The 25,604-nt window shown below is 36.6% G+C and overlaps 1 protein-coding gene across 2 annotated transcripts in view; it reads right to left on the reverse strand.

The window, feature by feature from the left end:
* AMMECR1 (AMMECR nuclear protein 1) overlaps positions 1–25,604 on the reverse strand; it is a 108,063-nt gene that overhangs the window by 37,438 nt on the left and 45,021 nt on the right. For both annotated transcript variants that reach the window (XR_009698942.1, XM_061178899.1), the window contains exon 2: positions 19,387–19,497. Coding sequence is in view for 1 of the 2 variants with exons in the window: in XM_061178899.1 (XP_061034882.1) it covers positions 19,387–19,497 (111 nt within the window). In the remaining variant the exon portion in view is untranslated. The remainder of the gene's footprint in view (positions 1–19,386; positions 19,498–25,604) is intronic.

The following is a 25,604-nucleotide window of genomic DNA, read 5'->3' on the forward strand; positions in this document are numbered from 1 at the left end:
ATGCCATTTGCAGCAACATGGATGGCCCTAGAGATTATCATACTAAGTGAAGTAAGTCAGACAGAGGAAGATAAATATCATATGATATCACTTATATGTGGAATCTTAAAAAATGATACAAATTAACTTATTTACAAAACAGAAACAGACTCACAGACATAGAAAACAAACTTGTGGTTACCAAAGGGGAAAGGGGATGGGGAGGGATAAATTAGGAGTTTGGGATTAGCAAATACAAACTACTATATATGAAATAAACAACAAGGTCCTACTGTATAGCACAGGGAACTATATTCAATATCCTGTAATAAACCATAATGGAAAAGAATATGAAGAAGAATATGTATATATATGTACAAGTGAATCACTCTGCTGTACACCAGAAACTAACACAACATTGTAAATCAACTATACTTCAATTTAAGCAAAAAACAAACGATCAAACAAACAAAAAACCATAGGTCTCTTTATCTACTGGGTTGATCATCTGTGTCAATCTCTGTATCAGTGTTAAAATGAGAGCTATGAGAGGGTCCACAGTCTCAAAATCATCTACAACTGGACACCATAAGCTTGTGACTCTTTTTTTTCCTATTTATAAAATCAATTTATTCATATACAGGTTTTTTTGGTAACATCTTTATTGGAATATAATTGCTTTACATTGTTGTGTTAGTTTCTGCTGTATAACAAAGTGAATCAGCTATACGTATACCTATATCCCCATATCCTCTCCCTCTTGAGCCTCCCTCCCACCCTCCCTATCCCACCCCTCTAGGTGGTCACAAAGCACCGAGCTGATCTCCCTGTGCTATGCAACTGCTTCCCACTAGCTATCTATTTTACGTTTGGTAGTGTATATGTGTCCATGCCACTCTCTCACTTCGTCCCAGCTTACCCTTCCCCCTCCCTGTGTCCTCAAGTCCATTCTCTACGTCTGCGTCTTTATTCCTGTCCTGCCCCTAGGTTCTTCAGAACCATTTTTTTTTTCAGATGAGAATTTCACTTTTGAAATTATGCCTGGTATAGGCAAATATTTAAGGTGGTCAGCAAACACAAGACACAAGCCAACTGCTGGGCCGAGTGAGGTAGCTCCGAGTTGTTCTGGTCTGGGAGGGTTTTTCTGTGGAAGATCACAGAAGGCATAATCCATACCCAGATAAAACTAAGCACTGGCGATTAATTTTCTAAAGAAATATTAAGAAACAAATGTAGTCATAATACAGATTGGACACTTGTCTAAGATTGTTTCACTACTTAATGCTGGACTATTACAATGCATTAGCATTAGAACAAATGTTTGCAATCTTTTATTTGAAGATGGTTCTTTGAACCATGTATACAACAGCAACCATCCTGTGATTTTCACTACATTTCAGGGCTTCTCTTCCTTTTGGAAAATACGAGTCGACATTTGTACCTAAGGAACCATCTAAATAATCTTGTGGGATTAGCTGTTCATGCTCACTGTACTATACGAACACTGCTCAAAACTCAGTGACCCTGGCTGATACCTGGAAATGTTACTTTCTTTGTTAATGGAAATTACTGCAATAGGGGCTGGATTCATTGACTCCAGGAAACTGCCCCCATAGGCAGCTTTGACAGTCTAGGCCAGTCGAGGAAGCCGAAGTGTCACAGGGCATTCCTACACATACGGCAGAGGACCCCTTGGATAGAATTACACCAGTCTAAGAGTTTCAGAGTTAGGACATCAGTCAGCTACAATATAAAAACAATTCTTCTAAATTGGAATCATGTTCACAAAACATCTGGCAAGTTCCCCAAAGGAGAAAAGATTACCCAGAAGTATTGCTAAATAGATGGAAGAGAAGATGCTGACTTTTATCATAATACAAAATTCAGTCAGTTTCCATCGTCCTAGACAAATTAACAGATGTGCTGTTTACCTTTAAGGAAGCCTGGAATCTATTTTAATTCAGCCTTGAAACCCAGACATTCTTAGGTAATAAGTACAGATATTTAAATTCCATAACAACCATCCAGTGTTTACAAACATTTATTTCTTTATAGATTTCTCATCCACAAAATGTATATTTAGTTAGAAAAGGAATTTTGAGGGTTTAGTTGTACATTAACAAATGTTTCAACATCAATGTTTTTTCAAGCAAGTGTAGCCTATAAAAATTATCTTTTATTTTCTGAGTTTTGCTTTGTGGCATGGGCTAAAAGAAAATAATGATATCAAGGATTTTGTTCCTCTATTTTCCTTATTATGCCTTTATATAAAATAATATATTAAATAATAATACTATCCAATAAAATAATATATATTTTTTTTAAGTGAAGGAAGTTAAGAAGTATCAATACAAACTTCCAGTTGCAAAATAAATGAGTCACGGGAATGAAATGTACAGTGTGGGGAATATAGTCAATAATTACCTAATATCTTTGCATGGTGACAGGTGGTAACTAGAGTTATCACGGTGATCATTTTGAAATGTATAGAAATATCAAATCACTATGTTGTGCAACAGGAACTAACACACTGTTGTAGGACAACTGTACTTCAAAAACAAACTCATAGGAAAGGAGATGAGATTTGTGGCTACCAGAGGTGGGGGTGAGGGGAGGGGGAATTGGATGAAGGCAGTCAAAGGCAAAAACTTCCAGTTATAAGATAAATAAGGACCAGGGATGTAATGTACAACATGATAAAGATAATTAGCACTGCTGTATGTTATACATGAAAGTTGTTAAGAGAGTAAATCCTAAGAGTTCTCGTCGCAAGAAAAAACTTTTGTTTCTTTTTCTTTTCCTTTTATCTATATGAGACGATGGATGCTCACTAAACTTACTGTGGTCACCATTTCATGATATGTGTAAGTCAAGTCATGATGCTGCACACCTTAAACTTAAAAAGTGCTGTATGGCAATTATACCTCAGCAAAACTGGAGGAAAACAGAAGTGAAATAAGACAATAATACATTAAAGAGGATACTTCACTCTCACTACCGCTGAAAGGAAACAATTTTCAATAAAATTTTAATTTAAAAAATCTTCAAGGCTCAAATTCAGAAAAAAAAGATAACCTAAGATTAAAGCCAAAATTACTTTGACATTAAAAATGACTCTTCTACAAGCAATGTGTCAAACGTGTACCTCTTCCCGTGTTGCCTATCACTTGTAATTGTGCCATCTCCCCGTCACATAAGAAAGAACCTTTGGAGCCATCGTCAACTCTTCCCTTTACCTTACTCCCCACATACAGTCTCATCTTGTTCTATAACTACCATGTCTCTGTTGTAAGTCTCTTTACATCCTTCCTGCTACTAATCTAATTCAGGCCTGTAGCATCTCTCATTTGGAATATTTAAAATTAGCCTCTGCACTGTTCTGTCTCTCATCTCTATCCTTTTCACTCCATCCGATGTACAAGCAGCCGGAGTCATCCCTAATGATCTTCTTACTCTGCTGAAAATCTTTCAACGGCAATTTAATGCCATTAGAAAAAAAAAAAAAATCCAGCCCCAGTCTATCATTTTCTCTCCCACTGTTCTCACTGGAGCTCAAGCCACACAGGGTTACTTACTGCTCTCCCCCAAACAACATACACTGTTCTGCCTCCTTGCATTTGGCTCAGGAAGTTTTTTGGACACATAATGCATACCCTCTCCACATCCTCACTTTTAAATGTTGAAATGGAGTCTTAAATGTCCACAGAGGTTCAGCTTAAATGTCAGTTCTTCTGTAAAACCTTCTACAGTCTGTCCAACCACAGCTAATTCCTCTAACTTCCAGTAGTGTTGTTTATACATCTAAATAGCACTTATACTTTCTTCCTCATCGTTCTTTTGTGTGTCCATCCATCTCTCTTACAAGACTACAAGCTCATGGAGGGTAGATATCATGCATTGTTCATCTTTGTAGCTCCACAGTTCCACAGTACCTGGTACAGTATCATGCTGAGTTAAGTGCTCAATAAATGTGGAATTGAACTGAATAAACCTTATTTCAGCCTGGTGTAATTGAGAAGCAAGACTGTCAGGATTTATAATAAATTCTATCTTTAACTACAGCTGTGCTGTTATAATTGCTGCTTATTTAGAGAAAATACTGAATGCATCTTTCAATCAAGCTTTGAAACTACAGTAACTATTCTAAGTTTGAATTACCTTATTAAGAAAATAAGTAGAACAGTAAGAACACTGAAATCTGTAGTAAAATAACGCCAATGAAGAAAGACCTTTTACTGTAGATTCAGCTGTACAAGTTCAACCAGTAAACCACAAAGGCAGTCTTTTTTTTTTTTTTTTTTTTACCCAGAATATAAAAAGGGCAATATTAAGCATTGCCCTTAATAGCATGAAAACTAGCGAAGAGACACTGGGTACAGCCTTAGTTCTTAATCAGTAAACTGCTCCTTGCTGCAGCTGGATTTGGATCTTCTCCCACTGAAGGGCTGAGTAGATTTGATCCCACTTAATTTCCAAGTCTGACAAAATCACAACTTGGAAGTGGCCTGACTACTGGCAATTGTTAAGCACAGTAAATCCCTTCTCCTTCCACAACTCCCTCAGACGTCCTGCATTCACAACTTTTTTTTATACCAGATGTTTTGTTGAAATTAACACATTCCTATCAAATGCATATCAAAAGGACTTCTTTTTTTCCACTGCATTCTATTTAATCCCCAAACTGTTTATTTGTTACACAGACAAGTATTGCATAGTATTTATTGCAGGGGGAATGACAAGGAAAGTCGGGCTCACAGTAGGGTAGGATCCACTCCCTGAGCAAATATTCCCACAGATAATCACAAACGGGAGCCCTTGAGGCATCTCTCAAGGGGACTTCTTTGAACTTGCTAATAAATACAATGATCAAAATGTTGTCGCAATCCCTAGCCCAAATCTTCTTCATTGGGAAAGAGGGGGTGAAGTACTGTTTTGTTTGTTGAATTCAAGTTTTATTTCTATGTCAACACAGTCTTTCTGTGTGGTTTCATCCATTAACAGATTCAAGCATAGTTAACTAGACACTAATAAATGGCACAACGTGAAGACATTACTTGGGATTGCTCACCTCAAACTTTGATCCCCGCAAGGTGTCTGGCCATCACAGAAAGATCATTTCTGACAAACCATCACCCACTAACCCAAACCTTTTTAAGACTAGGAAGTACATGTAAAACTTCCCAGAAATGGCCATCTCCGAGGACTTAAAAAAAATACCTGGACAGTAGTGCCACTGTGAATAAAATGTCCCTCGTGAAACAATTCTAATAATCAGCCTTGGGGCACCAAATGCTTATAAGTTGCAATTGTGCACTACAGGTAATATATAGGACGTTAAATATCACTCTCATTTCCTTTCTTCAGGCTATTTCTGTTTCTCATTCATCACATTTGTAGAATTAGTATATATAGGCTTTGCCATGGAAGCACATGTTAAACTTTTATTTCAGTTGTTTCACTTTATAATAGCAAAACTTAGCAGCTGCAACTAGGATACTGAAATATTCTGTAAACCTTGAAAAGCCTCTCATAAGAACTGTGTTCCCGTCCTTCATTAAATGACAACTGATGCAACTGTAAAGCAAATAAGGTGTTAAAAAAACTCCTTGACTTAAAATTATAAATAGAAAACAAAATACAGATATGTCTCACCTTAGGTTATATCTAGGTTCCTAAAAATGAAAGTAAATTACTTTTGTAAAATAATTTTATTGTCCTATGGTTTACATGTTCAGAGATGCTTTAATCTTCATCTCCTGCTTCCCTTGCATAGGGTCCTAACATTTTCTTTAATTACCTTACACACCTAAGTAAACAATTATTTCAGTATACTAAGGGAACTCTCTTATTCAAACATTTTGATCTATGCCTAATCCCCCACAGCTACTTAAGGGGTGCAAAGATGTGAAAAATTTAGCCCAGGTCCCCAAGGGACTATCCATCTAGGTAGGGAAGACAATCATGTAAGAAACTAAGGACACTGCAAGGCAAGATAAAGCAAGTGCTGTAACAGAGGCACCAAGCAGTGTGTAATGAGCACACACAAAAAAGCAGCAGTAACTCTGGGGGTTTGGGGAAAACCCTGGGTGAATCCTTTGGGAAACAGAAGATGGAATCTGCAACGTGAAACTCGACAGCCATGGGCGTTTACTAATTTATTTGCTTTGAAATTTTTCAATTTTCTTTCTGGAAGGTTTTCTTAGTCTTGAACTTAAAATGGGATACACCTAAGGCAAGAGACAGAACAGCAGCAATCAACTCTGACATTAAACAATTCCACAGAATTTCTGCTCTACCAGGCCCCCATCACCCTTTCCTCCCACCTCTTTGGCCTATGACGTAAGCCTACAAATGACACTTAAGTGCCTTGTTTAGCCTCACTGGCATCCCAAAGACTAAATATGTTACTAATTTCTGGGCTAGCATCCCCAAGCCATTTGCTGGTTTCTCCTCCACTGCATCATTAATTTGCCATGTTGCCATGATTGAGTCTCTGGTATGTGGAACCTTGAATATGTGAAATGACTTCTTATACTGGCAAAATTCTTGAAAGCCTATTAAGAAACATGTGACATGGACAATGTACCAACCAACACTGCTATTAAGTTTACAATAATTAACAGGTAGTATATGAATATAAATTTTGAAAGGTATTTTCCTGTCAGGTTTTAAAATAACTCTCCTGAAAATAGACTTCCAATGCTGTATTACTTGTTTTAGACAAAGAAAATTTTTAAAATGGATCAGGGGCAAAAACAGAAGATATTCACAAAGCTTATGGTTCTAAAGTTTTTATTACCATTCACCTCAAAATTTAAAAAAGATAACGCACCCATAAAAGACTTGCATACGATTTTTAAAAATACATTTAAAAAATCTTCCCTGTCTTCCAAATACTCAGATCCCTGAATCCCAGCTGCAGTAAGAGAGAGACAAAAACTGGATCGTTTTATTTTTTAAACCCTATGATTGTAAGAAATCTAAGTTTGGTAAAACCGACATAGTCCATGACCAAATACATACAATTCTTTCCTGAAATTCCTTTTTTATTACTATAAGAAAAATGTCCGTCATGGATATATTTGTCCTCCATTTATATAGCTGTTTCTTGTTTTATAAGTTGCCCTAAGGAACTTCAAGTTGTAAAAATGAAAACTAAGGCAATAAATTTGGCCTGAATCACCTAGATATTTGGAATATGTTTCCTTAATTATAATTTCCAAGGAACAGACTGATTTCCGACCCCCGAAATGATGTCTCCCTTTTGACTGACTGTTGAGAAGAGCAGAGCCCCTGAAAAGTCACAGTAGATTTCAGTGGGTTATGCCTGACTAGAAACCTAAAGGCTGAACTAGTATTCCATGGAAACCTGCTGATATTAAATGCAAAAATTGCACAGAGAGAAATCAAAGCTTGGGAAGTGTGCATCCCTGAGAGACTGATCAATTCTGATGAGACTATGGGAGTTCAGAACACCAAACTGGACTGACAGGATAGCTGTGAAGAAAAAAGGCACATGAGGGAGACATTGCACCGCAGGATTCTAAAAGGAAAGAGAACTCAGGAGAAGTTGAGTAAGACTGGAATGAACAGGCTGAGGGTGTAAGGGAGATTTCTGGATTCCTGAGTTAAGAAACTGAGTCCCCGAATGAAAAGTTATTCAATGTTTGTTTGTTTCTCCTGTGAGCTGAGACCAGGGGATACCAGTTGAGTTAGCAGAACAAATAGCTATAAGCAGCTTTCATGGGAGAAGCGGGAGCGATGTTACTGGAGGGGAACAGTATAGCAATGTGGTTGGGAACACAGACTTTGACAGAATCAGGTTCAAATTCAGGTACTGTCATGTAAATACTAGCTGTCATTCAGCAAGTCACTCAACCTCTCTAAGCCCTGGTTTTCCCTAACTGTAATATAAGTGAAATACCTTCAACTTCACGCAGTTGTTGAAAAGATTAAATGAGGTAACTTACATAAAATACTTAGGACAGGTCCAGCACACCCACAAAAATAGAAGTTATTATTGTGCTTAGGAAATATAACTAGTAGCATGTTGGAGGCATGTTTGGAAAAAAAATGGAAATCTAAGATATGAGTAAACTTCATATACATATGAGTTTGTGTGTATGTGTGTGTGTGTGTGTGTGTGTGTGTGTATATATATATATATATATATGTATGTATGTTTTGCTTCGGGCTTCTCAATACACATATCCTATTACACCTGTAGTTTTGGTTGAATAGCTCCAAGGGCATTCTTCACTTTACGGAAATATGCCAAAAACTTGACCCAAGGCAGATAACTTGACGGTGAGATGTTACATTACAAAATGATTATTTTATTACAGGGTGCCTTGAAACTGTATGCTTCTTAACATAAAACTAAAATAAATAAATTTACATACTTTTATGGATCCCTTCTATTGTGGAAATTGTAGTGACAGTCTCCCTGGTGATGTCAGAGGACCTGTGTTCTAATCCAACACAATTTTGTGTGATGAGTTGTTGGGGGTACTAAAAGTTCTAGTGCCAGTTCTATCTCAGAATCTGTGGACTCTCTGGCCCAGACAATTCCAGAAGTCTAATGTAGGCAGTGAGAGAAGATGCGGTGGCAGCAGCTTCAAAGGTTTCAATAAGGGGCCAGTTAAAATTGTTATGAGTGGGTGGATGGGAGTCAGTTGTAAAGCTGTGTATCTTACCACTCCTAAACTTCTAAAGACTCAGCCATTACTCAGAGGGCAAGTTTAACCACTGCTGGTTAATGTGGCTTTCTATAAAGGATAAAGTGCTAAATACAGGCAATCTTTGACTTCTGGCACTTCAACTATAGCTATGTGGTAACTGGAGCTGTGGCGGTGGGTTTAGAGGTGTTTGAGAATGAAATGACTACTTAACTGGTAGTGAGTTCCAAGTCAGTGGAGAGATTCAGATAGAAGCTAGATGCTCATTTCTTAGGAGACTTTAAGAGAGATTAAAGTACCTGATAGGGGTTGGACTAAGATGACTTCTAAGGATGTCTTCCAGCTATATGGTTCCATGGTGAACATCAATTCAATCACTATAGCACTTATAACGAGATTGACCTTACGTTAACCTGCTTTCTAAAGTGTACTGGGTACACTGTCCCCTGGCTCAGTCTAACTCCAAGTGGCCTTAAACTACCCCTCTCACTACCAATCAGCATCGGCAACTCCTACCAGCTCAAGCACACTGGCAGCAAGAGAAGGTGACAAACCTAAGCTAACAGAAGCAGACAGAAAGGGAAAAGAGTAAAAATGGTTCTCAGGATCGAGGAAAGTTGCTACAAAGTCATGAGCCTGGTTTCTGTTGATTTGCTTTGATGTGGCTTGCTAAACTACTGCTGAGAGCAATTTCAAAAGGGAGAGACAAACATGTAAAGCTAATCATTACAATCCAATATATTAAGTGTTATAATAGAGGCCCGAACAAAGTGCTACGAGAACACAGAGACGGACCAGCTTTGCTGGGGAGTGTCTAGGAAATCTCACAGAGGAAGTAATGAGCAAGCTGAGTCTTGAAGGATGAGTAGGAGTTGACTGGCTGGAAATGGAGAGAGGTGTGGTTGGCAGAGAAAAAAAAAATGTTCAAAGCCAGAGAGACACAAAAGACTACATTTGGGAAGTGGCGAATAACTGTGCATGGCTGGAGTGCGAGGTTAGGGCCTCTGATGCTGTGCTTTTTAAGAAGGATGGGAATAGGTGATGGGGGAGAGGCAGGGGCAGACAAAGGATGGTGGCACTTTAGAACATTAACTTTATTCTGAGTGAAATACAGGCTCTGGAATGACTCTAATTTTACTCTAGACAAGATGGGTAGACAGAGGGGGGGCTTCTTGTCTCGAGTATAAGGATTAACAATAACTGAGGAGAATTTAGTCACGCCAGTGGGTACGTCTGTGCCCATTTTGGCTGATGGGGTAAGTGAGCTGCTCTGAGCAGTAACAAAAGCTATGAAGAGGATGATGCAACAGCATGGGAGGGCACAGATGCTTAGACAGTAGACACACACCTTAGTGAGCTGATACATGAGGCACAGGAACATCTCAATACACCAGAGATGACAACCTTAAAAGGCAGCCTTTTCAAAAAATGTCTTTTAAAAAGAGCAATTACATTTTATAACATGTCTTTATAACCTTATGAATTTAACAGTCATCCTTTCACCACTGAAGTGCTTAGGAGTTGCTTTAGCTGAAATCCACTGTTATCTGGGATGACTCCCATCCCTAGCCACTACTCTTTATTAGAGGTGGAAATTCAGGAAAAAGGAACTAATACACAATTTCTCCAGGCTGCTCTGAGGCCAGGGATCCAACCAGAGATCTCCCCTTTTGTCCACAGCATTTTCAGGCCTGTTGAAACCCAACCTGTGTTCTCAGTCCCACCGCTACTCCAAAGAGCTCTTTTTCCAATGTCACACTGGCTCTCTTCAGAGAGCTTGTGGAAAGAAACTAACATTTTTAACATTCTCTTTTTTTTCGTTGAGATTCAAAGCAATTATTATTAGACTTACTATTAACTACTTCTGAGACAGCTCAGTTTGGGGTACTCCAAATGTAGCATGTCTCATATGCTGAGACAGTGCTGAGGTTTGGGGTGTGGTACTGGATCATCCACATGCTCTTACCTGAGGCCCCTTGTAATCCACTGCCCAGGGTCTAGGGTGCAGGCTGTGAGTCAGAGCAAAACAAAGTGAAGTGGTCCAAATGGGGATTGAACCTGTGACCTCATTAGCAGTGGAAGTCTAACCACAGTGTATGGTTATTTACTGCTCTTCATAATATTGCAATGCAGCTCCACTCATTTCAAAGGCTTAGCAGCCTTCTCCCTACCTAGGTAAGCAAATCAATCCCCCTTAGCCAAAGAGTAACAGAAGGCCATCTTAGAAGAATGGCTTAGGTTTAAAGCAGCCTGAAGAATTTAAGAGAGATCCTCTTTCCTCCCATCTTTAGTGAAGTGGTAACCTTTTAAATCAGCTTTGTGGAACATATAAGGCAGTCCTGAAAGTAGCCGGGTATAGGAACGGGAAGTTGAGTTCTGGGCAATCCCTTTAATTAAAGCTTCTGAAGGGGGCTTCCCTGGTGGCGCAGTGGTTGAGAATCTGCCTGCCAATGCAGGGGACACGGGTTCAAGCCCTGGTCTGGGAGGATCCCACATGCCGCGGAGGAACTAGGCCCGTGAGGCACAACTACTGAGCCTGCGCGTCTGGAGCCTGTGCTCCGCAACAAGAGGGGCTGCGACAGGGAGAGGCCCGCGCACTGCGATGAAGAGTGGCCCCCGCTCGCCGCAACTAGAGGAAGCCCTCGCACAGAAACGAAGACCCAACACAGCCAAAAATAAATAAATAAATAAAATTTTAAAAAAAAAGAAAATAAACTTGTTTAAAAAAAAAAGCTTCTGAAGGATTTATTTTATGGCTTTTTCTGATCTTCTCTTTCACTACTAGAAAGGACACAAGAGTTGGCACTTCAATGTATAAATGTTAAAAATGAGGCTTAAATATGGGACATAACCTGCTAACCTAATTTGAATGATGAAGCCTATACTTTCGATATATTTATTTACAAGATAGCTTCGTGAGCTGAAGTAAAATTGTAAAACTAATAGAAAAGTTTTCTGAACATGAGACCAACTGTAAATCTATACTTTATGAATCTAATGTATTCTCTTCACTTTTAAATTTTAAACATACTAAAAATGTACATTTGATATTAACAATAATTAGAGCTACATTCTCAATAGAAGTTGTTAAATACCAATTTTCACCTTTAAAAATCCTTAGCACCTATGAAATTCTTATTCCAGTAGAACTTTTTTTAAGTTACCATTTGTCCATGTCTACTTTATTTGTTATATAGTACGGGTGTTTTAATTTATTTTGTTAACAAGAAGCAGCTCAGAAAATGTAGCTCTTTAGAACAAGACCTATTGAATGTTTGCTCTTTATTTAAAAAGAGAGAGACTGTAAAAAAAATCTGGAAATTGTTTCTAAGACAAATATATTTATAATGCAAGATAAAGGGCTAACAATAAGTGTTTAGGCTTTAAAGAACACCAAATTGTTATCAATAATGAAAAGGAAATGTTTTCCAAAGTCTACTACTTTGGATATCCACATATGAGGTAGTTGAAAGTTTGGGGGAAGGGCAAAGATCACAGAGGAGGGCTGTTTCTTTTGCCTTTTAAGGAAATCTTTTAAAAAGCATTTGCTCATGCTCATAAAATAATAGCTGAAAATTTAATATTAAATTGCTGCACAAAAACCTCAACATTCGATTATTTTAGAGTACTCAAATGACTAGCAACATTGTCCCCTAGAGTGGTAAGAGTATATTATTTGCATGATATTCTAGAATGAACAGTCGCCTTGAGCATACATTGGTGTGAGCATCTTATTCTTCCAGAACACTAAGATACAAATCTGTTCTCTTGTTCATTCAGGCCCTAATGACTCAAATACTTCAGACATTTATAAGTAGACCCAATATTTATTTTTTAAATGTTCAGACAAAAGCAAACATATTGTTAAATGCCTATGGTATGATTTTAGACCACATCTAATATGATAATAATTTCATACAATATTTGTGTTCTAACTTATCTTTACCACTTCATCCTTCATCAGAAAAAATGAAGAATATCTCAAGCAATGATTCTCAGGAAAGGAGGGAGATATCAGTTCACTGGACTGACACAAAATATGAATTTATTTTAATGGGACAAGAGGAAAGTAGAATCTAAACTGTTAACTTTTAATTTTCTTCATTTGCCAAGCATCAGGCTATAATCCAACTGGTTCTAGATATTCTTTGGTGAAGAGTGTGTGTGTGGGTACTCTGTTTCTGAGGTTTTATTTTTTTCCATAGCAAGTTCATTCCGCCTCCCTTCAAAATATGTGTTAGTAAAATCTCTCAAAACACCCAATACCTTGTATGTGGTCACTTTGATAATAATAATTTACACACATCCCTGTAATCTGGACTTTTTTTTTGTCCACGTAGGATAAAAACAAACCAAAAAGTGGTATAAAGTGTTCTGCTTTTACTCAAAGTGAAGTAGGGATGGACCAAATAAAATAATTTCATAAATTGCTTTAAATACATTTCTGCTTTTATTACAGATATAGAATATCTGTTCATCCATTATCACCACCTCTGACTTTTTGGCAAAAGTCACTTTCTACCTAGGACTGTAATTATTTATATAGCTTATCTCTCCTACTACATTATAAACTCCTAAGGCAAAATTTAGACTAGATTTACAGGATGAACTGTTTAAGCATAATTAAAGGGAGAAAGAGCAAAGGGGTAAGGTTTAGAGTTAGATGTAAGAATAGGGTCAATTTCCTGTAGTTTACCCTCTCCTTATGAAACACAGAAACCAAGAGCTCTGACAGGGCAAAAACCCATTATCAGCTTCTCTCATACCTTCACCTTTTTCAGATAGCTTTTTCTGATTTTCTACCCAAAGGCATTGTGCCTGTGGCTCTTAATCAAAGCAGCACAGGGATTCCAAGTAGAGACTCTGAAGATCTGAAAGATGTGATAAGGAATTAGAATCTGATATACTCACTACACTTAATTTCTGTGGCAGTAGGTGCTATATGAATTCAGATAATTCTCTGTAACTCAGGAGTCATCACCCATACTGGGAATGGTTCTTGCTCTTTGGTTTCTCCTGGCCAGTTTTTGGCCACATCACTGCACATTAGCACAACCACGGGATAATGAAGGAGTGCATTAAGCTAGCGGCTAAAATCAAGATTCCAGAACTCCACAGATTATATTTAGCTGTGCTATTCTATGGATAATTTCGAGTAAAAGGCATGTAACAATCTAGGTTCCAAACTACACCTCAAATTAAATGCTTATGAAATCTGACAAACAATTTCTCATTTGGTAATTTATACACTGAAACTAACAAATTAGGTATACCTTTTAGGACTCAAGCCATGCCACCTTTTGTAAAAGGCAACAAAATGTAGATTGTAAATTAAGATAATTAATTTTGCATAGTGTTTTTGATAGATCTAATTTCTCTCTCCAAAAAGCATATTTTAGCCAGGAGCCTTGCCACAGACACTTGCCAAAAATAGTCTGGCCGTAACATCTCCAGAATGAGCTTCGCTGACAATAGTGTACAGTCAGAAGTGACTCATGTACAGCTTTTCTTTTCATAAGAAAAATCAATCTGGCTGATATTACCGTGAGGAGTGGGGGGAGCTTGCTTAAACTAATTATTCACAGGGAGCCAAGTCTAGTTACCGAAAATAATCAAGAAAAAGAATGATCACAAAATAGTCCGCCCTAAGGGGGAAAATATAATTATGCTGCTTTCAATGGTTTTAAACTCATACTGCTTTAGAAAAATGCCAGATTACAACACCAAAATATAAAAGCAAACTTGGTTTACAATGAATCTAGTTACCCAAAGGTACCCAATCTAGCCAGGACCTTTGAAAGTAATAAAGTAGGTCTGTTAGCTATTTGCAGTATCCCAAAAAGCCTAATAGTAAGTGAACATGTGTAACATGTAAACAAACAATCATCTTCTCTCTCTCATCCCCCCCCCCACACACACACCCTTACCTCACTCTCACACACACAAAAAAACACATCACCTTTTATGTGGTCACCCTAGTCCCTAGAAAGAACAAACCTCCCTTGCTATTTTCTCAGAATTAAGCTGTGCAACAAAGTGGCATAGTTCTGAATCAAGCTCCAGACACTGCCTGCACCTGCATAATTATTTCACTGCCAAGACGTCTAAGAACAACCAAGTAAAGGAGAAGAAAGGAAAGACAGTCTTTTAAGCGTGATGATAGGCCGTATTCCTGTTTGATGAAATAAGAACACATCTATTAATCACTTACATATTCTAGAAAAATTACTATCAACTTGAATTTACATAAAGAAATAGACCTACACTTCACTGGATAATTATTAACCAAGATTTTAAGGAATTTTCTTTGACTGAGATGTTTGTGTTCATCTATATTAATTGTAATTCTCCTCTTTATAAAACTATATAATCTAAGTACTAAAAAAGAGTACAAATTTGTCTTTGCTTTCTAACAGGTAAAAGCCACTAATGCAACTAGCTTGATAAGTACTAGAAATTATTCTTTTTCAAGTGAGACAAAGAATATTTCTATCTTGAAGTTTTGACCACTAATAAATACACTAATCTGTGAACTTTAATTTCACCATGGATAAACTTCTATCAATAATTCTGAGCTCTCCATCCTGCTTCTTATTTGCTATAATCTTTCCTGCTTTTACTCAGGTCAAGGAAATAATAGTCTATTTAATAGTTCAATGTTGTAATTCTCACAAAGTTTTCCTGCTACCTACACAGAAACTATGTATTTTTACAATTGGGAGAAATCCTCAGCCTACTTATAAGGTCTTATTCCAGTCTACAATAAATCAAAATTTCAATTAGGAGAACATAAAACTTGACTATGACAAGTATTTTAATTTTAAAACAGTATATTTATACATAAAAACTTAATCCAGGATAGGCATTTCATTTAAAAAGTACCTGGTCATTTTTTTACATTTAGGTTTTAGAGATTAAGGGACCACAAACAAACTAGATCATTATTCTCTATAAAATGGTTAGCTTTTTAAAAGAAGAAAGGGTACTCATACGGATTTTTGCGTGCCCATGTCCATAGTAGCATTATGTGCAATAGTCAAAAAGTAGAAGCCACCCAAGTTTCCATGCATGGATGAATGGACAAACAAAATGTGGTAGATACATACAATGGAATATTATTCAGCCTTAAAAAGGAAGGAAATTCTAACACATGCTACAACATGGATGCACCTTGAAGACATTATGCCAAATGAAATGAGCCAGTCACAAAAGGACAAGTACTGTATGATTCCACTTATGTGAAGTACCTAGAAGAGTCAAATTCATAGAGACAAAGTAGAATGATGGCTGTCAGGGGCTGAGGGAAGGGGAAATGGGGAGTCAGTGTTTAGTGGGTACAGAGTTTCGGTTGGGGAAGATGAAAAGGTTCTGGAGATTTATGGTGGATGGTTGCACATCAATGTGAATGTACTTAACGCCACAGAATTATACACTTAAAATTGGTTAAAGTGGTAAATGTTATGTTATGCATATTTTACAATAAAAAATAAAGAGTATAGCTGAGTAACATTATGAAAACTGAATAATAATCTATCTAGTCACAGATGAAGACAGTGAGTAACCAGATATCCTAATTTTTTTTAAAAAGACACCTATACCTGATGAGTCTTTAATTTCACTGTTTATTTTTTGTTTTGCTCTCTCCTTCCCTTTTATCCCAAATACCCTAAGTTCATTTGATTCCATTTATAAGTTTCATGATTTATAGGTTTTAAGACCAGACTCCAAGAATCACCAACTATTATGTTCAGAAGAATTGTATTCCTCTTGAAGTCTAATCCATTATTTACATGTGGCCAAAGAACGCAATTTCATACCATACAGTAGTACATTTTTGTAATAAGCATTATCCTTTTCTACAGTATTAATCCAAGTCAATTTTCTTCTGACTACTCTATGCAACCCTGAGTTATATACTTTTTATGATCCCACCTATGGATTTTCCGGAATTTAAAATAATGTTCTAAAATTTCAGTCTTAACTGCTAACTAGAATTTTTGAAGAATTATTGACCCATGATTAAACAATTTATAGGAACCTGCTTTCAAGTTCATTATTTTCACCATGAAGCTACAAAACATATATTCTCAGAAAATTTTATTTTATCTTATCTTAAATGTAGTAGTTAAGAGCTTGGACTTTGCAGTCAGATGGCCTGGGTTTGAATCCTGTTTCTACCACTTACTAGATGTGTGAGTGGGTGTATTATTTAAATTCTCTAAATCTCAGTTTCCTCATTTTTAAAATGTGGATATTAATACCTAAGAGTTGTTGTGAGGACCATGCATATAAATTAATACCACTAATAACAACAGCATGTAGAAATGGTAGGTGCCCTATGGGACTGAAAAACATTATATTGCAACTTTTTAAAATGATGCCACAGTTTTGACTCTAAAATGAATCCAGAAAAAAGAGCAACTGTATATTTTAAGACTTGTTTTCTTTGTTCGTCTCTTCCAAATAACTTCATTCTTATTATCATATTAAGCAAAAGAAATGAAACCAAACAAAAATGAGAAGACCAGGTACATATATGTGTATATACACACACAAACACACATATCTCTCTAATGTGCTGTATACAATTTCAGGAAATTGTATAGAAACATGGGGAAAAAAGCTGAAAAGTAAACAGGAAGAGCCATAGACTACACCTGTATATGTACAAATACAAATACAAATGTAGGCAAATTTCTAAGTCCAACTATTTGAATGATTCATTCCGAATCATATTATTGTCAGAAAAAATATACTATAATTCTTCTGGTAATTGCCCTAGGAGACAGATTCACAAGTCCAGAAAAATTGGATATTTTCATCCCTTTTTATCAATGTAGGCAAAAGAATTTCATGTTTTCTTTAAGTAAAAACAAATTGCTACTATAGCTACTACTACTAAGGATTTCTAAAGTATATAATATTTGATACTGGGATTTCCGCCACAATTTCACTTGAAAGTACAAAGGTTTTCTATACTATCAATTCAGGCTCCCCAACTATAAAGAAAAATGGAAATTTTATAACATACTTCTGTTTCTGAAAATGTGTTCCTTGGAGCACTAATGGCATAAGACACGAGGGTGGGAGGATAAAAGGGTTCTGTAGTCAAAAAAGTCTGGGAAATGCTGCATTCTGTATCCCTCAGAGACTCACCACACTATTAACATAAAAGGTTCTGAGAAACCCTGCAGTGAGCAGAGCTGTTTAAATTTGTTTAACTCGTGTTCCCAAAATTTATTTGGCCATAGAATTCTTTTTTCAAGCAATACCAAGGAACTGGTATTCCTCATAACAACTTATTTTAGGAAATATATAATAAATTGCCTTTGATTAGCTATTTAAAACGTAATTTCATATGCACCTGTCCTGGCAGAATTTGCTAAAGTCCCAAAATGAGTCCATGGTATTTCGTGTCAGGGAAAAAAAATCTAACATGCCTAGACTTATAACTGTACTATCTTTAGTAAGTTGTAGTTATTTCCAGAATGTGTGTTTCAACCCCCTTTCTGCCTAATTATTATTTAATCAAGTCCAAACACCCCATTTCTAATACCTGTGAAAATCTAAGAATGAACATGACCCTCCAAGCCTTTCCTTTTCTTTCTGGGCTTCAGTGTAAGCTAAGAAAATCCTGTAGCTGTGAGCTACATCTTCAAATATAAGAATACTAAACTCAGTTGCCAGCATTTTATTAACTGGTGCTATGAGCAGCATTTATGCAATTCTATAGTAAAATAATGAATCTTCCACAACATTAATCCTGAAGCAAAGTAGTGACTGATTATTACTTCATTCCCCTGACATCTCCCTAATACTCCTATTAAGTATATAGAACAAAGTACTATAATTACTACTTTATCTATTGGAGATTGAGCAACTTACCACAAGTACCAATAGTCAGCAGGGACCAATTTCTTGTTGGACATACACTGTGCATATTACAACTATAGAAACTGTATCAGATAATCACCCTGAAATATGAACAAAAACAGGAAATTCCTTTGCTAATAGCTTATTATTTAAGGAATTTTCTTCTTTTGAAATAATTTTGGAACACAATTTGTTAGAAATCTAAACTTGAACCAAAAAAATCTGATGGCATGCTAGATAGCTTTTTGTGAGTTCAGAAATTAAGAGCAAAGTCTTAACAACTGTAATGAGGCATTCATTACTTTGTCCTTGTGTTGGATGAAACAAAATAAGTAAGCTGCAATTAATTCTGGGTAAAGTGTGAATGTGAATGATTATGCTGCCAGGCTGTTGCATCACTTTCTTCTTAGGTTCTCCCTTCAATTCCAAAAGTACATAAAAGTGTAACAAAATGTGTGAGATGGAATAGACATCAACAATTTTTTAAAGCCTAACAAAGAAGACACAATGACTATTATTATGGAAATAACACATTTAAGTAACCCATAGATATTTGGTCATTGATTTTCAAGTTATACAAAATAAGATGGCCACTGAAAGAAAAAAAAAACTCTTTAAGACATCTATGGCAGAATACATGTAATCACAGTATTTTATGTTATGATAATATATATCAATAACATTTTATCAGAGACAAGGCAAATGGTCGAAGAGAAGAAAAAAGTCTGACATGAAAGGAGTCAAGAATGCTGACAGTTCAGGAAAGGAAAAGGAGTTAGAGTATCAGGTTCAAGTTTCGTAAGGTTTTTCTTTTTTTTTTAATGTAGAAGCAGAGGTAACAAAAATTGGTCTTCACCTGGTAAGTGTGTACTCCCTGAGTCCTGAATGCAAATTCATGGCAGAAAAAGTACCTATGCATCCACGCAATCTTTTGTCTCGACCAATCTTCCATGTTACAAACAGTGGGCTGTAATGGAAGATAAAAATAGGGTAAATCAATCAATTCAATTAAAAGAAGTATTTGTTGAATATTTACTATATCAAGGTTAGGTGCCTGAGCTATAAAGACCAGAAGACAGGCCCTCGGGGGCTTAGCATCTAGCCCAGTAGGACTGCGTTTAGCAACAATTATAGCTATGCTGTATTGAATGTATTCTATATGTTAGAAAGCCCAATAAATGGTTTTAACAGATTATCTATGTTAATCCTCATCAACAACTCTAGGAGGCTGATACTATTACTAACATTCCTATCTTACAGATGAGGCAGTCCCACAGTTAATACATCATGAAGTAGGAACTCAAACCTGGCCAATCTTGACTACAGAGCCATTACTACCTCATTCCTCATTTAAACCTCAAGTCACTGATTGATTCCTAAGTCTAGTCTAGAAAATCAGGGGAAAAAATAAACAGATTTAATAAATACTTACTGAATGTATGGGGGGGTGGTGTGCAAAGCACTGTGAAAGGTGCTACTGGAGATACACAGTTGCCTAAAACATAGTCTTTGCTCTCTGGGAGCCAGTACAGGAGGAGGGCATGTTCACAGCTAACTAACGTACAGGAGGAGGGCATGTTCACAGCTAACTAACACAAGGCAAAAGGAAGTAAGTGCTATAAGCCATGTCCAAAATGCCATAAATTAAGCTACTGGGATAGGAGAAAATTTCAGTGAGTTTGATCATCTTCAGCTTGGCCTAGAAGAACGAGTAGGGTTTGGAGAGGTGAAGGACAACAGCAAATACTAACAAAGTAATACTCTGAAACCAGAAAGTTTATTTTAATTTTCAGATAAAATTATTGCCAATAAATACAATCATCAAACATCAAAATATCAATTATAATAAAATGGCAACAAGAAAATAATTTAGTTGTTTTGACTGTTGTTGTTTTAAGAGGGTAATATAGTTTTAAATGAAGTTTAATACAATAGATGTTTGGATTCTGCAGCAAAGCACTGATAGTCTCAATTAATGGTTCCGTTTAAAAGCAATTCGTTTCTAAACAGAAGCAACTTTGTCAGATTTTATGAAATTAATTTATACATTTTAGGACATTTTGTAAAAAGATTAATACCCTACAGTTGGGGATGGTTCCTGTTAATATGAGTATTCACAGTATTATTGGTAAAATATAATACATTTCTGCTTTCTAAAAATTAAAATTTGGGGGGATATACCGTATGTCATATATCTCTTATAATATGCTGTTAAGTTGGAGAACACATTCTTTATTTAAAGTACTCTCTAATCAGTCATCAGCAGTTGGGGAAAAAGTTCAAGTACTTCAATCACCCACCTCGAACATTTAAATTATGCTGTGTTCTGACAAGTAACCACAATGGCAGACAGGTTCCCAAATAAATAATGCAAACCAGGGAGCAGTACTAAGAATTACCTCCTTCCAAGAGCCAAATGCCCAGAGGCATTGAAAAAGATGACTAAGTACAAGGCCAAGTTTTGTCAATGTTAGTATTCACATGCTGGATGACCTACACTAAAGGCCCTAAAATAAAAAGCAAAAGGTAAATTCCAGGGTTTTTTTGTTTTTGTTTTTGTTTTGCTTTCTACATCATATATACTATCTTATAACTTGAGACAGGATTCTAATGCTCCAGCTGAAATTTTTCTCTAATTGCTCTTGACTAGTAGTTGATCAGGAAGATAAGTATTAGATGGGATCACTTTCTCACCAATTCTTCCATTACTCATACAAATACTAGTATCCTAAAATTCACACACGTTATCTTTAAAGATGAATTTCACCTCTTCATTTTTCACCTTCTAATTTGGTAGAGTCAACGTCAGCAACCAGTAAATGGACAGTAAGAAGTCAATCCTCTCCCATAGCAATGCCTATACAAAAGAGCTGTGTGTAAGACAGGTCCCTTGGCAGATTCAGAACAAAGTGAATCATACTGTAACATATATGTAACATGTCTTTAAAATACCATTGATGGTTTCTCAATAACACAGAACTAAGTTGTATATTCTCTCCCTCAGTGACTTGAGTGGAAACCTAAAAGTATGAGTGAATTCATTTCCTATCAAAAACATGAAAGTCATTTACAAGTACTTTACCTTCAATCCTCGTGTTTATCCCACTAAAATAGATACGTACGCCATTCTTACTATAATCCTGTCTATTCAAGCAAACATTCAAAATTTGTAGAGTAAATAAAAAAAGAACACCATTAAACACTACACTATGAAATGTGTTGGAGGGCATTCAAACACATAGTGGGAGAAATTATACACAGTTTCTTATTAGGCTATGCTATGACTGATGAAGGGATGATTCACTCAGAGGGTAGGGTGCTAGAGGATAAGCTGCATTTTGCCAGGCACTCCATAATAAGATGTAAAAGTACACAACACTTTCAGGGACCAGGAAGTAGTCTGCCAGTCTTGATAACTTGTTATTGTCTCTTCCAGATTTAACATTCTATGAATTTTAGGCACTGTTGAGTATATGTTCTCAAGAGCCCTCATAAGAGGTAGAGCAGATACAGAATCATCTGTACTCTCCCTGTTCCTTACCTGCCCCAGGAAACATCCTCTTTGGGGGTTGGTATTGCAGGGAAGTATCTGTGTCAAAGATGGGAGGGATTGCTACTTGACAACCCCACTGTGTTTAGGACAGATGCCTGAAGATGGAAGAAATCAGACTTTTAGTAGACAGAATAAAACTATTCCTTCAAAATCTGGGACTCTAATTTTTCATTTGCAAATGCCCATCCAATGTCTTTTATAAAGAACATGTATATGGAAATTTTAAAAAACCAAAATATCTAAAAGCAATATTTAATGGGGAAAAGAACTTGGGAAGTTAAGCATTTTAAAGTAGACTGAAACAGAATAAACACCACGGAGCACGAGAGATTGTATCTTGTGTGTGATAACTACTTTACACAGGGCAATGATTATGGGAACATTCAATACATATCATCTAAACATAGCAACAAAAGTTTTTCTTTTCCCAACACACAGAGGGAAGAAATAGGCAATTTCATTCTTAAATGTGTTATTAAAACATGTATGAGTTCCCAAAAGGACATAAGACATCAGCATAATCAGAGACAGATCAAAGTAGAAAAAGGGATTTGAGCCTGTTGAGAGGAGCTGCTTACTCAATGACAAGGAAATAAGGAAAACAGTTCATAGTTAAGACAAAAAGTGAATGTTTTTGGAAAATACTTTTACCGTATGGTTTGAGGCCACCTATATATATTGAAGAAATACTACAAACCAGAAAGGGGCTCAAAATGAAATGAAATATTAATGGAAATGTTTATCTGAAGGTAACCAGACATAGCTTTTTAAGGAATTTTCCCACTTCTGAACAGTTTGTGCCACTATGTTCTGAGAAGTGTTTGGAGGAAAGTAAACTCTCTCCATTTTTCCAAGTCTGTAGACAGGAACAGGAAATAACCACCTAATCTAGGTAAATCTTCCCTGCCAACTGGCAGCCAGTACTATCAGGTCAATAGTAGCTCTCAGGGGAAATGTAGCTATGCGGAATCAGCAAAAGTCCAGAAAAGCAAGGTAAATCTGAGCAGGATACTCCCCAGTCTAAGCTGCATGCCACTTCCTATGCCCCTCTTCTGAGACTATTCTATTGATGCAGACCAGGAAAGATTAGAAATATGTCTGTGGGAGAGGGGTACAACTATGAAAAAGGTGTATTTACTTAATTTTTTAACCATAAATCCTATCTCCCCTGCCATACCAAGGCAAATACAGGTTAAAAATACCCTTAGACATTAGCAAGCCCCTACTCCGGCAATTTGCTCTTCTTTAGAATGAGATTTGTAGGTGGTAACATTAACAACACAATGTCAATCCCCACCAATATACTAATTACTGTAACAGGGGTATTCAACAAGGTTATTTATATTGTAGGTAGATACAGGAAAAGAGAGAAGTCCTCTAGCTTTGTTCTTTTCTTCTGCCATCAAATAATGGTTGCTTTTCAACTGAACTCAGGTTCCTCACCAACTTAGTTCAAAAAATCCAACTATATTACTCATAACATCCAACTCAATACCATAATTCCACAGTATCTAGAAGCTCAGAGAAACACAGAAATGGCAGAGACTTCCCTCCACAACCAGGTTAAAACCTTTCATGTCCTATTTCAACACAAACAAGCTATATATCTCATTTCCAGACTATATAAACAACTGATTCAATTTGTAAAAATATACTCAATTATGGTTAAATCCTATATTAGTCTGCTCGAGCTGCCATAACAAAATACCACAGACAAGGTGGTTTAAACAACACAAATTAATTTTCTCACAGTTCTGGAGGATAGGAAGTCGGAGATAAAGGTTCCAGTAGGGTTCTGTTTCTGAGAGCTCTCTTCCTGGCTTGTAGATGGCTGCTTAGTCTTCGCATGGCCTTTCCTCTGAGCTTCAGAAGGAGAGTGAGCATCCACATGAGCTCTCTAGTATCTCTTAAAAGGACACTAATCCTATTGTGTCATGGCCCCATCCTTATGACCTCATTTAACCTTAATTATCTCATTACAGGCCCTATCTCCAAATACAGTCACATTAGGGGTTAGGGTTTCAACATACGAATTTTGTGGAGACACAATTCAGTCCATAGCAAATCGCTAACAAAAACTTTAGCACATAGTTCAAAGTTTATGTAATAAGGTATCTAAGGTTATTAGCTGAAAGAGCTTTTAAGAGATTAAAAGAAGAGACTCTAGTTCCTCTTCATTTTACAGGTGAAAAACAAAAAGCTATCTAGGCATAGTGTAGGGTCAACTGGTTAGTGTTAGAACCTGGCTGGTTCTCCAAAATTTCTCACTACTGATTTAATTTTTTAATTAAAATTGTGAGTAGCAAACCTAGATGTCTTCTAAAATAACAGTGAATAGGAATACCCCATGAATACTACACAGTACCACCTAGGTGAGCCTAAGCACAAATCTCCTTTTCCTCCTCCTCCTCCTCTCAGGAGGGGAAAGAGAAATTAGCTGAGAAGATAACAGGACAAACTGGAAACACTGGATCGGCCTAGAAACACTAGACCCAGTTTGCAAGCTTCTATACCATTCCCATTAGAAGCCCATACCAAAATCTGACATTTTATCTTTGATGGCCTCCCAACACCCTTTCTCACTCCCGTGCAACCTTCATTTTTTCCTATTGCTTAGCCAGCCTTCATCAAACTCAGGTGTTCTAATATCTACAAATTTCCACCAAATCAAAATTCCCATTTACTATTGGTTAACAACTATTTAGCTAGGTACCGATCTGATTGTTTAAGTAATTCGTATTATTTAATGAGGCTTTTGAATGAATGAATGAATCATTAATGAATGAATGATGCTTAAGTCTTTCAGATAATTTGAAATTCAAATTGATAGGAAGCCCTGAAAGGAGAGGAACAGAAGGAGGTATATGGTTGGGGGGTGGGAAGAGAAGGTAAGGTTCCAAAACATTTAACACTTTCTCATCTACACCAATCCTTTACTGCAGGTAAGGAAAATACACTACATCACCATTACAGCCTTATACCACACTCCTCCCTCCAACCTTTGTAACTAGCCTGTATCCCATGGGGCTCAGGAAAATAAGGAGACACTCCTTAAACAGACAGCATGGGTTAGTACAGAAGACCACAAACACCTGAAAGTGGGAATCAGGAATTACTAATCTTTCACTACTTTTCTCTGCCTGGTGTTCCCAGAAATTCTGTCATAGCAGCGTTATATTCATATATATTATATATATAATGCTAATTTAACTGGCAAATGCCAGAGGGAGAGAGGCAGTCTAAAAGTCTTACAGATGATTGGGAAGGTTGAGCGTGTGTGTGTCTTGTAAATCAAGGGTAATCACCACCGACACACAAACAGCCAAATCACAAGCATACTTTAAAGGATTACCTTGATTCTGCCAATTTTTGAACTGAAAGAACCATTTCTTCCTTTTAGCAAGACCAAATCAACAATTTTCAGTAAACTAAAAAAAAAAAAATCAGTCTCAGGCTTGATAAATTGAGATAGTCTCATTATTATTTTCATTTTTAAAGTCCCAAATTAGATGAGAACGGCA

The sequence above is a fragment of the Eubalaena glacialis genome, chromosome X, assembly GCF_028564815.1.
Source record: "Eubalaena glacialis isolate mEubGla1 chromosome X, mEubGla1.1.hap2.+ XY, whole genome shotgun sequence".
Taxonomy (NCBI): Eukaryota; Metazoa; Chordata; class Mammalia; order Artiodactyla; family Balaenidae; genus Eubalaena; species Eubalaena glacialis.